Genomic DNA, 17,226 nt, shown 5'->3' with positions numbered 1-17,226 from the left:
CCAGTGTTTCTCGAATGCATTTAATCGTGATTTGTGGTTCTGCTTGTTGTTTTTTGCTTGTTTGTTTACATTAACACCCTTCTGCAGAACATTCTTTGGGAAATGTCGAAAGAAGCCTCGATTGAGCCTGCCAGGTCGTCTGTGACATAAGCCTGCTCTAGATCTAGTACTTGAACAGGTCTGTTTTGACTTGCTACTGACAGATTTTTAAATATATATTATTAGATCCTGGGAACATTATAGCTATATCCATCCGTTCTTAGAGACTGGAATACAGAACTTCATTAGAAGGAACACCCAATCTCCCCGTCATAAAGAGTCCTTAGCAACCACCTAGTTTTAGGACACAGACAGAGAGACCAGAGACTGCAGAGACTTTGACTCTTTCTGGGGCAAACTGGGCTGAGGAAGCTGAGGAAGAAAGTCTAGGTGCAGAGAGAAGTCCTTCGCCATGGCATCTGTATCATTTCGAGAGCCAGTATCTGCCACAGTAGGAAAACGGATGATCGTGACAGGTAAAGAGTTTTCACATATGCTTTCACAAGGAAATCTATACTTTCTTTATCCCTCACGTCTATGATGCTCACATGTGATACTCACATAATGGGTGGAAGAATAAAATCATCACATATGTTTCTTTTATATGATACTGCTACTCTTACACACACAGTTTGGGCATCAACACTGTGCTGCCGTAAACAGATCTGCAACATCCCAGTTTTCACTCTAGCTAAGCTAACTTTCGCAAACGAACATTTTTATATCATAAAGTTTGTTTTGTGTAAGTGGAACTTACTTTGATGTTAACTAAAAGTATACTTTTGGGGGCACCTGGATGGCTCAGTGGGTTAAGCGTCTGCCTTCAGCTCAGGTCATGATCCCAGGTCCTCGATCGAGTCCCACATGGAACTCCCTGCTGAGCAGGGAGTCTGTTTCTCCCTCTCACTCTGCTCTCTCTGTTTCTCTCAAATAAATAAAAATCTAAAAAAAAAAAGTATACTTTTGATCAAATTTTAATTATTACCAATTTAGTCTTCTTGTATTTTTATAAACTTGAAATATTTGGTTAATAAAAATTTGAGCAAGATGTACATTAAACCTAGCACAATTATTGGCTTGCATTTTGTTCAACTTGTTTTAAATGATTTGAGCGGTGTGTGTGGGGGGGGGCGATTATAATAATGTAATTAAATAGAATATGACTAATTGTGATAAGTCTATAAGAAATAAACTAAATATCATCTTATTTCCTTTATAACTTTAAATCATGAGCATATCTTATAAGCTTACCTTCTTGCCTGTCTATAAATTTCCACTTCAATCTTGAGGAACTGGCTCCAACTATTTGCCATCCACTAACTTGTTCGATTCCAGTATACATGTATATAAGTACTAGAGTTATTAACCTGTACTCCATGGGAACAAACTTTATAAACTAGAGGATGGTGCCTTCTTAGAGTTCCTTTTGCTTTTAGACGAACAGACTCTACTCATTTCCAAAGGTCGGCATCTTTCCCTCCCGCCCCTTTCAGTTAGACTCTTGTCACAGTATGAATTCCTTCCTGGAATCCCCCAAGTTCCTAAATGATTTTTTTTTTTTAATTTGTGTACATCAAGGTTTGCTCTGTGTGCTGCAAAGTCTATTTTTTAAAATTTTATTTATTTGAAAGAGAGAGAGAGAGAGAGAGATGGAGCTCAATCCCAGGATCCTGAGATCATGGCTTGAGCTAAAGGCAGATGCTTAACCGACAGAGCCACGCAGGTGTCTCCAGGCTGTGAAGTCTAACAACAAATTCATAAAGCCATGTATCCACCATCAGACTAGTTTCCACCATCAGACTAGTTTCACCACTCTAAAAATCTCTTGAACTGCATTTATTCATTTCTTGCTTTTCTCTCCCTGAGATCCTAGCAACCACTGATCTTTTCACTATCTATACTTTTGCCTTTTCCTGAATGTCATGGAGCCGGAATCATACAGGATCTAGGCTTCTCAGGTTGGCTTATTCCACTGCCAATATGTATTAAGTTTTCTTGAGGTCTTTTCATCACTGGATAGCTCGTTTCTTTTTAGAAATAAATATTCCATCGTATGGATGTCCCACCATTTTTCTCTTCACCTATTGAAGGACATCTTGGTTGCCTGTGGCTTTTGCAACTCTGCAAAAAAGCCTCTACAAACATTTGGATGCTGGCCCTTGTGTGGATATATTTTCAGATTAATTTGGTAAATACCTAGGACTAGGATTGCCGGATCATAAGACAAGACTATGTTCAGCTTTGTAAGAAACTGCCAAACTGCCTTCCAAAGCAACTGTACCATTTTGCGTTCCCAGTAGCAAAGGGTGAGCATGGCTGTTGCTTTGGCATCCTTGTCAGCATTTGTTTTTGTCTGCTTTGGGGCTGTTGTTTTGTTTTGTTTGTTTTCACTTTTAGCCATTCTAATAGGTATATAGTTACATCTCATACGTCTCACTGCTGTTTAAATTCACAACTCCTTAATGACTAATGTCATATACTTATTTGCCATCTGTGTATCTTCCTTGTTGAGATGTCTGTTCATAATGTTTACCTATTTCATAATTATTCTTTTTTGTTTTCTTATTGTTGAGTTTTAAAGTTCTGTCTGTATTTTAGATACAAGTCCTGTATCAGATAAGTGTTCATAGATTTTTTTTGCCCAACCTGTGGTTTGTCTTTTCATTTCCTTAGCATCACCTTTTATACAGAGGAAATTTTTAGTTTTAATAAAGCAAAACTAATCAATTTTTTCTTTCATGGATTAAGCTTTTGATGTTGTATCTAAAAATTCATCACCAAATCCAAGATCCCTTAGATTTTTCTCCTATGTCTTTTCTTGAAAGTTTTACAATTATGTGTTTTCAGTTAGGTAAATGATCCGTTTGGCAGTGATTTTGTATTTCTTAAACTTTTCATTTCCATCAGCCAAAAGATTTCCTCTTTTCCTTAAGCCACTTTGCGTTAGGTTTTCTGTCACTTGCAACTGTGGTTCTTCATTGATAACTTAAAATTTCTTCTAATTTATATCAGTGTATACTTAGTTTCATGTATTTACATAATTCCACGTTGTCACCTTTGATAGATTTCAGCATATTGATATAGAATAATTAATTTCACATTCTTATGTATTTTATATTTAATTTCTAAATTTTCACCGTTATAATAAAGCCACATGAATACTTTTGCATAAATTATTTTTCTCTGTTATTTTCTTATGGTATATTTACAAAGAATGAAATTAGTAGGTTAAAGATAAAGACTCCATTATCCTACTTTTTAAAAGATTTATTTATTTATATTAGAGAGAGCGAGTGCACGTGAATGGGGGGAGGTGCAGAGGGAGAGACCCTCAAACAGACTCCCAGCTGAGCACGGAGGCTATGCAGGGCTCAATCCCATGACTGATGGGCTCATGCTCAGAGCCAAAACCAAGAGTCGGAGGCTTTACTGACGCCCCCAAAGACTGCATAATTCTGTATGATAATTCAGGGTGTGTTATTTGGCGTATTTTGACTACTTATCTAATTTAACAACTTATCAATTTTTTTTTGTCTTCAAATTTTTATATTTTTCTTTTAAAATATATTTTTGAGACTAAATTTTTTTCATACTGCTTTGAAATTCAATGTTAACAAATATAACTGAATCTCTACTGAATACTAAAAAGTTGGCCAGGAGAGGGTGACTGGCTGGTTCAGTCAGAAAGAGCACGGGGAAGGGTACCTGGATGCCTCAGTCAGTTGAGCATCTGACTCTCGGTTTCAGCTCAGGTCATGATCTCGGGGTCTCAATCTTGAGCCCCACATCAGGTGTCATGCTCAGCCAGAGTCTGCTTAAGATTCCCCTCTGCCGCTCCCCCTGCTTTCTCTCTCTCTCTCTCAAATAAATAAATCTTAAAAGAAAGAAAGAGCGAGCATGGGACTCTTGATCTCGGGGTTGTGAGTTTGAACACCATGTTAGGTGCAGAGATTTCTAAAAAAAAATAAATAAACTTTAAAAAAATAAGTAAAAAAAAACCTGCCCAGGAGCTTTGGAGGATACAGAAATGAACATGAATAAGATGTTCTTTTTCTTCTAGAAATTTATAATCTGTAGATCTGATTAGAACATTATAAGTTATCCTGTTATCCTAATTGTTTAATCTAAATATCCACCACAGCATAGTGTGGTATTGAAAGGAAACGCAAATCTAACTCCAAAGGCCTTGAAAAATAAAGTAGAAAAGGGGGAAAATTAAATCACAATGCACTCCACAAAACTAAACCACACATTTTGTTTTGTTTTTCCTGTTCATTTCTTTTCTTTTTGAATATTGCAATTAGAGCATAAATTACCTCTGACATTATAGGTGGATTTTAGAATGTATTTAGTTTACAGTTAATAAAGGGATAGAGAGTCTTTTAGAAAACTGTCAGAAAGTCCCACTTTTAAAACTTTATTTTTAAAGGTTTTATCTATTTGACACAGAGAGCACAGGCAGGGCTTGGAGCAGCAGGCAGAGGGAGAAGCAGGCTTGTTGCTGAGCAGGGAGCCTAATGTGGGGCTCGATCCCAGGACCCTGGAATCATGATCTGAGCCAAAGGCAGACGTTTAACTGACTGAGCCACCCAGGTGTTCCTCCAACTTTTTTAAAACTTAAAAAAAAAAAAAACAGTTGATATGTAACTGTTAAAAACAGATGATGCCCAAAATGGAGTCACTCATGCAAAAGCTTCACTTCACCAAACTGAGACTTGGTTCAAACAGCACAGGCTCTCTCAGAAATGGATCTTGAAGCAGTCCGCCAGGAGCCGCCTGATCAGCGGCAGTTAGATAACCAGCCTAACAGCTGCCTGCCGTCCCCTAAAGGAAAGTAAACCTGCAAAGACCAATGTTTCCCAGTATAAGTTCCTTGTTCTCGCTTCCTTCGGCCCATAAAGTCTTTCGTTTTGTACCGCTCCTTGGAGCATCTCTCTCTATCCGCCAGACCGGAGGCTGCCCAGTTCATGAATTGTTAGGTAAAGCCAATAAGATCTTTAAAATTTACTCAGTTGAATCTTGTTTTTTAACAACACATACTCTATAAAGTACATTAATCTGGTATTCAGCCTGATGACATTTTATAAACTGAGCATTGTGTCTATGTGTTTACTTTTTAGATCAAGATAGAGCACCTTTTCATCACCCTAAAAATTTCCATAATGCTCTTTCCCAGTCAGTCCTCCCAAAGTCAAACACTGTTCCGCTTTCTGTAATCCATATGTTTTTGATAACTGTGGGTTTAATCTGATAGGGGAAATTAATCATCTATATTTTTAAAACATTTTATTTGCTGGTTCATTCTACCACAAAGGATTTGCTAGCAATTTGTTAAGTTGTATTACACAGTGAGGAGATTTTATAGATGTTATTTTTGCATTACAGAGATCTTATTATGAAAGCTAATATCATAAACAAAATTAGGAAGAGATTTAAAAAATATTTTAGAGCATGATTGTGTATTTTTAAAAACATCTATTTATAAAACAAAAACAAAAACAAGAATGGCTTACCCAGTTCTAGGTCCTATGTTTTAAAGTTTAAAAATAACATTTATTTTAAAATACATTCTTTCTAATTGAAGGTGACACAAATGAATGGAAATATAATCCATGCTTGTGGATGGGAAGAACAAATATTGTTCAAATGTCCCTACACAAAGCAAGCTATAGATTTAATACAATCTCTTTCAAAATATCACCAGCATTTTTCACAGAACTAGAATAGATAATCCTAAAATGTGTATGTAACCACAAAAGACCCTGAATAGCTAAGGCAATCTTGAAAATGAAGGACTAAACTAGAGGTATCACAATCCTAGATTTCAACATGTCCTACAAAGCCTTAGTAATCAAAACAGTATCGTACTGACATAAAAATAGACACACAGTTCAATGGAACAGAATAGAGAGCCCAGAAATCAACCCATGATTATATGGTCAAATCATCTTTGACAAAAGAGGCAAGAACGTGCAGTGGGAAAAGGACAGGACTCTTCAACAAATGGTGTTGGGACAAACGGACAGCCACATGCAAAACAATGAAACTGGACTCCTTTTTTCACCGCACACAAAATGTATTAAAGACCTGAAATCATAAAAATCCTAGAAGACAGCACAGGCAGTAATTTCTCTGACATCAGTTATAACAACATTTTTCTAGTTGTGCCTCCGAGGCAAGAGAAACAAAAGCAAAACAACAACAACAACTGTGGAACTACATCAAAATAAAAAACTTCTGCACAGCAAAGGAAACAACAATACTAAAAGACAACCTACGGAACAGGAGAAGATATTTTGCAAATGACATAGCCAAAAGAAGAGTATCCAAAATATATAAAGAATGTATACAACTCAACACCAAAATAAATGAAATAATAATCCAATTAAAAGTGGGCAGAAGACATGAACAGACATTTCTCCAAAGAAGACATCCAGATAGATGGCCAACAGACACATGAAAAGATGCTTAGCGTCAGTAATGATGGGGGAAATGCAGATCAAAACTACAATACAAAACTGGTGGGAAATGCACCAACAACACATGAGGATTTCCACAGGTGCAGCCACTGTGGAAAACAGTATGAGAACTCCTCAAAAAATTATAAATGGACTACCCTATAATTCCATAATCACACTACAATTTGCCCAAAGAACACAAAAACACTAATTCAAAATGATATATGCAGCCCTATGTTTATTGCAGCATTATTTACTATAGTCCAATTATGGAAGCAGCCCAAGCGGTGTCCATCAATAAATGGATGGATAAAGAAGATGTAGTATTGGGTCATCTGGGTGGCTCAGTCAGTTAAGCGTCTGCTTTCAGCTCAGGTGATGATCCGGGGGTCCTGAGATCAAGCCCCGCATTGGGTTCCTTGCTCAGTGGGGAGCCTGCTTCTCCCTTTCCCTCTGTCTACCATTCCCCCGCTTGTGTTCTCTCTCTCTGTCAGATAAATAGATAAAATCTTTTTAAAAAGATGGTGATATATATATAAAGATATATATATGTTTCTTATGACATAGATATCTCATAAGAAAGAAAAAGCTTGCCATCTGCAGTACCTTGGATGGATCTAGAGAGTATTAATGCAAATCAAAATAAATCAGTTAGAGAAAGACAAATACCATATGATTTCACTCATATGTGGAATTAAAAAAAAAAAAGAGCAAAAAAGACAAACCAAAAAACAGACTCTTAACTATAGAGAACAAACTGATGGTTACCAAAGGGGTGAGATAGGTGAAGGGGATTAAGAGTCCACATATCACAATGAGCACTGAGTAATGTATGGGGTTATTGAGTAACTGTTTTGTACCCCTGAAACTAAAATAACGCCGTGTGTTAACTATACTGGAATTAAATTTTAAAAAAGAAAAAAGAAATACATTCTTTCATTCAGACTTTTTCATAATTCCCACTTGCTCCAAATTAAGGAGATGGAATAATTAAGGGATGTTAAATTAAAAAGGCAGCATAAAAGATGATCTCAGTTAACCTCTCATTTTTCAGATGGAAATACTGAGGATCAGAGAGCCAAGTGGCTTGCTGAAGGTCACACAGCCTTGATCAGAAGGTGGAAGCCTGTACTTGCCACCATTTACAGGACGTATTTATGTGCACTATATCCAGATTACTGACTGAATAAAAAATTAATGTATTTAGTTGGCCATCATTTACCTACTAGAAAATCTGCTAGTGTAAACCAGGAATATTATAAAATCCTACCATACAAAGGAGTGATCACAGCAAGGGATTTCTGCTAGAAATACATTAGAATTGGAAATACTCTCAAGGAAATGGCCAAAACCCAATATGATGAATGAAACTGTAAGTGGTAGGAGAAGTACATAAATGTGTATGTAATTTTGAAAAGCACTGCTCCATTAGCTTGGGTTTCAGACCCATTTATTCATCTCATTTTTTGCCCTGTGAAACTGTCACACTAATAGTTATGTCTCAAATTCAATTACTTTAAAAATAGAAAATGACTTTACACTGAATGCCAGTGGTTTCCTATTTGAAGAAAGAATAAAACTGTCCTACTGCAAATTCAGCTGATGTCTCATCACTATCATTCATGATGCAAATATTTTACATTTTTGAAAAGTAATTCATGGCAAAAGCTTATGCATTTTAATGGCGCTAACACATTTGGTTGACTAATCTGCATTTTATTCTGTAGACATAGCATGTGATTTGCCTGAATCAAAATTTGTCCACAAGGGACAGCAGTTTCAAATCAATCTTCCCTAAACTCGTTGGTCATCTGCATCATCACCAATGTGATTTGTAAGAAAAAACAAAACCATCAGTTGCTGCTATCACTTTGAAAAGCGGGACAAGTTTTGTCCTATACTCTGTTTTTTTTATTTGTTTTTGTTTTTTGTTTTTTTTTTGTTTGTTTTTAGAACAACAAACACTTTTATTAAATGAGCTAAGATGGGAAGGAGAAGCATCTATTTGTCTTTCTGGACCTTCATTTAATTTTCTAAAGTTGATCCTTTGTGTAGGTTACATTAATGTCACTTCTTTAAATCAGGGACAAATGCTCAGGATGGAGCAAAAAAATTTTTTTCGTTTTGATGGAACAGCGTTTGAAAAAAATGGGTTTTTCTCTCAAAGCTTAGCTGAGTGTTTACTCTGAGCTGGGCGCTAGGCTACCTCCTAGGAAAGAGAGAAACATGATCATCCCGCATCAAGAAGCAAAGACTGTAGGAAACTTTCACATCAGTCTTGGCTTTTCTCAAACTTAACCGTTCTTTCTTTTTTTGAAAGATTTTATTTGTTTATTTGAGAGACAGCAGTGAGAGAGAGCATGCAAGTGGGGGCAGGAACAGAGTCTGAGGGAGAAGGACAAGCAGATTCTGCACTGAGCGTGGACAAGCGTGGGGCTTGATCCCAGGACCCTGAGATCAGGACCTAAGCCAAAACCAAGAGTGGGCGCTCAACCGACTGAGGCACCCAGGCGCCCTCAGCCTTTCTAACTTCTGTTTTCTCATCTGTAGTTTGGGAATAATAGTACCTCTTTCATAAGGTTTGCTATGAGTTCATGAAATGAAAGTGCATAGAATACAAATAACTTTTTGAACTTTTTAAAAGACACTATTAAAAAATAAAAAGAAGCTATTTCTTTTTCTTGAGAAGGGGATTAGCTAGAGGATAGATGTATTGAGGAGAGGACACAAAAATCATTTTCAAATCCCCCCCCCTTTTTTTTCCATAACAAGCAAGCCAAGTACACTTTATCACCCAAAGTTTGAAGCCATTAGCAGGTTTGTAATGGGTATGAAGAGAAATAATTCAAGATTATATAAGCCAGTGGCTTTTCAACTTTAATGTACACAGGAATCACCCAGAGCCTTGTCAAAGTGCAGATTCTGACTCCAAAGTTCTGGGTTGGGCATTTCTATCCAGCTCTCAGGTGAGGCCCATGCTGCTGGTTCAAGGACCCCACTTTGAGTAGTAGGGATCTAAACGTTTCTGGCTTCCCCCAGTTGCTAACTGTTGTACCCTGAACAACGTATTTACCACTCTGTGCCTCAGTTATACCCTCTGTAAAAGGGCAATAATAATATCTACTTCACAGGGTTGCTGAGAGTTTAAAGTGACTTAGCACACATCAAAGACTTAGTGCCTAGAATGCGGTAAGCTTCATACATGTGTCACTGTTATCAACAAAACACATTTTTTAACCTGCTAACTATTGGCCCTTGGATTTTCCTATAAATCTCCCATCCAAGTACTAACCAGGCCCGACCCTGCTTAGCTTCTGAGAGCAGACAAGATTGTGTGCGTTCAGGGTGGTATGGCCATAGATGGATTTTCCTATACATCTAATCTAAATCATACTAAAAATACAAGTTCCATTAAAAAGATGTTATAGTGGAATGGCAGATTTTGGAATATGTCATGCAAGCCCCATTAATTTATGTAATCTTAGTTGGTGAAAACTATATGTCATTCTATAGTCAGGGAGAGTAGAAAGATCTCCTTAGGGTGCTCTGGGCAGGACGTCTTTTCCACCGGCACCTACCTTTGCTTGTTCAGCTGGAGTCCATTTCTCTTTCCTTCCTCCCTCTCCTGCAGGAGGGGGGTCGCGCATGATGACATCCAGCGGGAAGCACTTTCCCTGGGCACCTGCTGTGTACGATCCTAGTCCATTTCATTCACAGCAAGCGATAAAGGATAAAGTGCCTCACTGTCTTGCTAACCCCAGTTGCCAGCAATTATCTCAGAAAAGGTAGAACCTTTCAAAGCACCAATTAAAAGGCCCCTTGGACCACAAACATCATCTTTTAGAAAAATACACTCTAGGGGAAAGTCTGAGGCAGATAGAAGATTATCCACGCCTTTTAAAAACAGTACTGAAAGAGACCTTAAATCATTTATTTGGTCGAATCGTTGACTTGGAGCAGCACTTTCTAAAATAAAGGAAATCACTCTGGAAAACTACACAATTGCAGGATTGTGTACACAGAATTACAGAATTACTGGACAGGGTCCATGGTCAGGGATGGATACTCAATTTCCTGGCACTTAACTTTCTCACATCTCAACTAGACACAACTGAGAATATAAAATGTTGAGCAAGTGACTTCAACATAAGGTAGCTTCAAAGACAACTTCTACCAGAATGGGTTTTCCTGTTGTCTCTTCATCAAAATGGATCACAAGGGATCATTTGAGGGGAAGAAATGAGCAGACTGATGGCTTTTGTTCTGTATTAGGTGTTGAACTAGACAGACCTCACAGGGAGGACCAGTACTTCTTTGCCAAGCAGAGTCTGAGCAGGGCAGAGTTTCTCTGATGGGAGCTGGAACAGCCTCAGGAAATCTGGTAGAGGAAAGGGGAGACCCAGTTTCTTTCTAAGCCTCATTCTTGACAGGTAAGTGAATTGCCTTGGGAATGGAGGTTGGGGGTGTGAGGGCACAGCTAGGAACCCCAAGGGGTCAGAATAATGCAGTGCATCCCAAGTGCAAGAAACAATGATCAAAACTCACAAACACATAATTAGGAGAAGGAGGCAGCTACTAAGGGAAAAAGAGACGCAGGGTGCCATGAAGTGTGAGTCAGCCCCAGTTTCTGTGTTCTTGGTCCCATTCTGCTGCCAGCAATACTAAGATCTCCCTAAAGGGGACTCCGAGCTAACCACAATCCCAAATGCGGGGCACTGATTCTCAAAATGTCATAAGCTTAAGGAGCACTTACAGAAACTGTTAAGAATGCAGAATACCCCAAATCTGAAGTTTTCTTGGGGCCTTGCACATGACACAAACATACCAAGGTTTCGTGATCCAGGTGGTCCACGCGACTGGGGAAGGCAGAGACTCTCGGGGGCTTGAACTGTTCTGCATTCTGCTCCTGGAAGCTCACATATGCTCCAATCCTATTACTCTATAAGCTCGAACTTGTCTTTCGTCAGAAAAAGATCAGAAGTCTCAGCTCACAATGACTGATTTTTAGAAGTATTTTAAAAGCGTACAATTAAAAGACTAAAAGAATGGAACATTTGTATAATTTAAATCAGTGTGCCTTATATCATTCTGTAAATGATGATAAAAAACCAAAATATATGTTTTCCAGCCCAATGAATTATGGCACTGATGACAGATAATCAAGAATCTAAGTATTCAAAACTCATGCAAACAAAGAGATCTGAAGTTAAGGGAAAATTGGCAAATAAATGCTGATAGCCATTGGGTTACATAAATTCTTTGTTCACAGCAAGGAAATAATACCTCCCACATATCTTTATTTTAGGGATTTCCAGACTCTCTCAAACTTCAATCTACAAGCTAAACAGCTCTCACCACCCTCTTTTTCACAAAATGGAAACAGAACAAAGTGCATAGGCTAGTCATGTGGGTTAAATAAATATTTTAAAAAACCCCCCAAAACAAAAGCCAAACATATGATTCTACAGTCCTAGGAACTGATGTGGGAAATCACTCATTTCCTTTCCTGAGGATTGTGTCAGTACTCGGGACACAGGATCCAGCATTAACCCACATCCCCCCCTCCACCACTGCCCCTCACAGGCTGTGCACACGTGCATGTGTACACACCGGCTTACACACATGCCCTGGACATGGAAATGCCCTGCAGATCCCTCTCATCTGCAGGGATTAAACAAAACAACGACAAAAACGCAACACAACCAAAAAAACCCTATCCGTTCTGGTCTCAGGGATCATTTTTCCCCCCTCAAACCAAGTGTCTTAGATTTCCTTGACATGGGCCCAAAAAATAAATGATTGCTCATCATTGATCTTGGCATATAATTACCCAGAAGATAAAGATTGAAATGAACTTGCAATAAATCCCCAGCCCTGTGATCATTCTCCCTCTGCTTCTGGGGGAGGAGAGGTCCGATGGAAACGCTGTCTGTGGTATAGATGGTTCTGGGTGGACTATAAAGTAGGAAGCTATTTACATTAGTCTATATTTTGGTCAAGAATCTCATTAATCATGGTCTGATCAATCATTTCCCGCTGCTACTCGCCCAGAACACCGTGAGGCATAAACAGCAGTGTGGAGAAGCCACTCACTCACAGTCACTGTGGGAAATCAAAAGCTGTGGTGATTTGGGGTTTGAGGATCATGGTCATCCATGATCAGCAGCCTGATGTGGCTTTCTCCAGTCGGCAGTCCCAATCTTAATGTGACTTTGGAAAACTGTGGTATTTATTTGCGACATCAGCCTTTATTTCAAATCAGACCATCTCAAACATTATCTTCAAATTTTGATGGGCATTTGTCCATCCATTTTTGTGCGATGATGTAACAAACAAAAACTGTAGTAAACGTTTACTTCACCACTATGAATCACCTGAAATAATGACAGAGTGCTTCAGCTTCAAATGTTTTGAAGTTGAAAACATATATTTGAAGCTGAGATGGTGCCCAAAGGAAAATGATGTATTGTACAAAAAGTCAGAACCATCTATTAAAGCAGAAAGTTCACAGAAAGTGGGATAGTGTCACCCCACAGACGAATGGAAAGGAAATGCCAACCCACCCTCCCTGGCCCAAAGATGAGCATCTAAAGTCAGGGGTACTTCAGTTTCCTGCCACACACATTTTTACGTCTCAGCTAGTCACAACAGAGTAGATAAACGATTTTTAAAAGATTTTACTTATTTAGGAACACCTGGGTGACTCAGTTGGTTAAGCGTCTGCCTTCAGCTCAGGTCATGATCCTAGGGTCCTGCAACTGAGTCTCGCATTGGGCTCCTGCTCAGAGGGGAGTCTGCTTCTCCCTTTCCCTCTGCCTGCTGCTTGTGCATGCTCCCTCTCTTTTTCTGATAAATAATAAATATTTAATAAATTTATTCATTATAATTTATAACGATTTGTAATAATAAATAATATTTAAAATAATATTAATTTATTATAAAATTGATTGATTTATCAGAGAGGAGAACACAAGCAGGGGGAGTGGCAGGAAGAGGGAGAGGGAGAAGGCTCCCCGCTGCACAGGGAACCTGATGTGGGACTCAATCCCAAGACCCTGGGATCATGACCTCAGATCATCTACTGTATCCTAACTTCACCAAATGACTGATAAACCTTTAACCTCTGTGTCTACTCCCCACCTCCACTCCTCAGTCTCTATTTTGTTCTCTTCTACAGTTACAGAGACAAAGAAAAATGAGGAGTAAAACAAGCTGCATATAGATAATCACAAACCCTAGTTGGTCTCTGTTTATATATTTTTTTAAACAGCTACCAAAGGATATTTAGGGAATCTTGATTAGAGCTTTGAAATTCAGCTCCAGTACAGAGCTGACTTACTGTCTGCCTCCCTCCAACCAGCAAATCCAACAGGCCAGATGGCTGTTACCACCTCCTTGTGTATTTCCTATACCTTTCCTCTGGCTTTAGTTTCTCTTACTGCCCAGGTTGAGACCTCCTTTTTCCAGCTACACCAGCATTCTGTCCTAGCATGGCCAATTGTTCCCGCTTACCCCAGGTGAAGGGTTTCCTGGGACACTGAAATTTCAGTGCTAAAATCTGACCCTTAGTTGCTGCCCTGGCCAGGCCAACCTCCCCAATCAGAATACATCCACCTCAAGATGGGATAGAACTCATTATTGGAATTCATCATGTAAGAGTTCCCTCATATATAGGCCTTTACTAACTTCCTCTCTTGTAATCAGAATAAGATGAAAAGGTTCAGGCTATTTCCCCAGGGATCCCTAGGTAGAGGTCCAGTGGTGACCAGACTACTACTAGATAATCTGTCTGAATTACTTTCCTGAGCTGGTGGGTGGACTGATTATGTGTGGAGGTATATCACAGTCTTTCTTGTGATGCTGACTATTTGGGCAGTTCCAGCTGGAGGACTGGGACCTCTGGGACCCACCGTCTTTCTGGTTCCAGCTTCAAAGGATAGGGAGATAGTCTTAGGATTCAGGGCAGCCCAGCAGAGCACCGTCTCAAAAAATCTGCGGAGGGGCACCTGGGTGGCTCAGTGGGTTAAGCCTCTGCCTTTGGCTCAGGTCATGATCCCAGAGTCCTGGGATCGAGCCCCACATTGGGCTTTCTGCTTGCCAGGGAGCCAGCTTCCCCCTCTCTCTCTCTGCCTGCCTCTCTGCCTACTTGTGGTCTCTGTCTGTCAAATAAATAAATAAAATCTTTTTTTAAAAATCTGCAGAAGGAAGGGGTGCATGAACTGATTAACAAAGCCTTGAGAAATGTGCAGTCTAGGTATTTTCCTTACACATTTGACCGAGTATTCTCCTACCCAAAGAGTCGTTCTGGATATCAGTTTATTCCTAAACTGGGTCAGTAATTATCTCAGCATAAAAGGACAAGGCAGAGAGAACACACTGTTGTTCACTCTTTTAATTCTTTAGTTCTTTGCCTAGAGAAGATATGCGTGGGTGGAAAGGAGAGGAGTCCTCCACGATATTTTCTTTCTTTCATCGAAAATTTCTCTAACACTACTTTCTCAATGATTTCTATGACTTCTTCGCCAATACAGCACTGCTAAGAGCAACATCCAGAAACAGATTTCAGACAGACCTTCCACCTGCTCCCTCCAATCTATACCCCATTTGCCCAGCCCTCTACCCCCTTGCACTTCCTACAGAGCTTTCCAGAGTGGTGGTTACTTACATTCAGACTCCTTTGGATTTGCTTTCTAGTAGAAATGGAAACATAAAGGTATTGCAGAGGCATAGTGGGAAGCAATGTCAGGGAATCATCCAAGTTCAAAGGGAATGGATTTAACCCCTCCTTGTTCCAGGGGCGGAGCTGCTGCTCACCCAGTGTCTCCTCATGGGGGGCAGGCTGCTGTTAGAAACGAGAAATTGAGAGCACAATAGGACTCTCCACTTTAGCCTTTTTAAACTGACAAACAGGCGTGAAGTAGGCGGGCTACAGCCACAAGGGGCTACCAGAGAAAAGGTAGGAACATAGAAAAGATGACAATCTAGAAAGCCTCCCTAAGAGAGAACGAACAAAATTTTTTAAAAAGAATTCCCTCCCCTTTTTTTAACTAGAAAATTGGAAACTAGGGGGAAAAAAGATCTGTAATTCTTAAATTGTTGCATTTTTTTCCCACAATAATAATTAATATGAAAGAGTAACACCTGATGGAACAAAGGTAAAGTAATTGTGAAATTTGTGAACCCTGCAATACTAATTGGGCTAAAGAGAGGGCTGTTAACTGGTCCATGACTATTGCTTTAATTTCTTCAACTGCTGTAAGAAATAGTGTTTGAAGAGAGGAGAAAACTATGAGGTTTTTTTTTTATATGAACCTATTTATCTCATAACGGTCTGATTAATGGAGAGTGGTGGTGACGTTGGAAACCTGCTTTACATTCCATTTCTTTTAGGTGGACAGCAGAAAACTTTAAGAGATTCCCATACCCAGATTTCACATGTCTTTGACTGTATACTCACATTTTAAAAAACTTTTTAAAATTACAAATTCTAATTTTTTAAATTTGTGCGTTGATCTTCATTGATCTGTCCAAGTCCTGCACAAAAGTTACATTTTCCGTGACTACCTCTCACTAATCACGTCCTTCTCTGAATTTTTTTTTCAATGAAAGGCAACATTACCCAGGTTTGCTCTAGTTGTTCAGCATGTAAGACTATTTTATATTATATTTATTTATATTATAAGATCATTGAGGGCCAGGCCAAGCCTTATCCTTTTGCCTCCTCTGTCTCCTCCTCCTCTGTCAGCATAACACTGTATATGCAGTACACACTTAATATAACTTTGAAACAGCTATAATCATTAATCAGTCTAATTGCACAAAATTCTAGGTTTTTATCTTTGGTCAGCATTTTAATAAACGGTATTCATATTTATATATAAACTACAACACAAAGCACTACAAAAAGCTGAATTTCTTTGTTCCAGCTCTCTTCTTCTAATAGGATAGACTGTTTCTCTTCCCTTTGGGTCTAGTAAAACTTGAAAATTGTGAATTACGGTATTTGCAAAGGCATTAAGACAGATACCCAGAAGTCACACCAGTGTTCCTGCCTTTTTGCTTTACAAAAACAGCTAAGGGATATTGAAAATTTTAATTTCTAAATACTCTACTACACTTGAAAAAAAATCTTAATAAACCAAAAATTATTAGCTGTATTTTCAAAGCAGAATTATTCCTGTAATAATGTAATACTATTTCAACATGTGTTCACACTCAGTTTAGACGTTCACACCCAACCGTTTTGCATGAGACACTGGATTTTTCCCTTTCTTCAACAAGGGAATCTTTGTATAACATACATAACCCACATTTATTCATTTCTTCCACAGATTTTTTAAAAAAAGATTTATCTGTTTATTTGAGAGAGAGAAAGGGACAGAAAGAATCTGAAGCAGACACCCCGCTGAGTGCAGAGCCCACCCTGGGGCTTAATCCCAGGACCCTGAGATCACAACTGGAGGCCAAAATAAAGAGTCAGACACCCAACCAAATGAGCCACCCAGGTGCCCCTCCCCCACAGATAGTTATTACATGCCAGGACCCAGGCATTCCCTGCATTTGGATATTGGATGAAGAAGGGAAAGATACCAAAGGGAAAATAAATCTGGGACTTCCCAATTTTGTTAGTTTAGAGTCAACTAACATCTAACAATATTGTTAAATTATTTACATTCTTGTAGGGCTGGAAGTCCCCAGACTGATTTTCCCATAATTCAGTAAATATACA

At 38.8% G+C, this 17,226-nt stretch overlaps 1 protein-coding gene across 1 annotated transcript in view; it reads left to right on the top strand.

Moving 5' to 3' along the window:
• Window positions 1-451: 451 nt before the first annotated feature.
• The window catches only part of LOC111157817 (chromosome unknown C4orf45 homolog), an 83,658-nt gene continuing 66,883 nt past the window's right edge, over window positions 452-17,226 (top strand). Inside the window, exon 1 of the mRNA XM_022519486.1 lies at window positions 452-515. Within this exon, the coding sequence (XP_022375194.1) occupies window positions 452-515 (64 nt within the window). The remainder of the gene's footprint in view (window positions 516-17,226) is intronic.

Source organism: Enhydra lutris, unplaced genomic scaffold, assembly GCF_002288905.1.
Source record: "Enhydra lutris kenyoni isolate GAN:26980312 unplaced genomic scaffold, ASM228890v2 scaffoldscaffold3, whole genome shotgun sequence".
Classification (NCBI taxonomy): Eukaryota; Metazoa; Chordata; class Mammalia; order Carnivora; family Mustelidae; genus Enhydra; species Enhydra lutris.
Note: the sequence above shows the minus strand (reverse complement) of the source record. Positions and strands in the feature narration are given on the sequence as shown.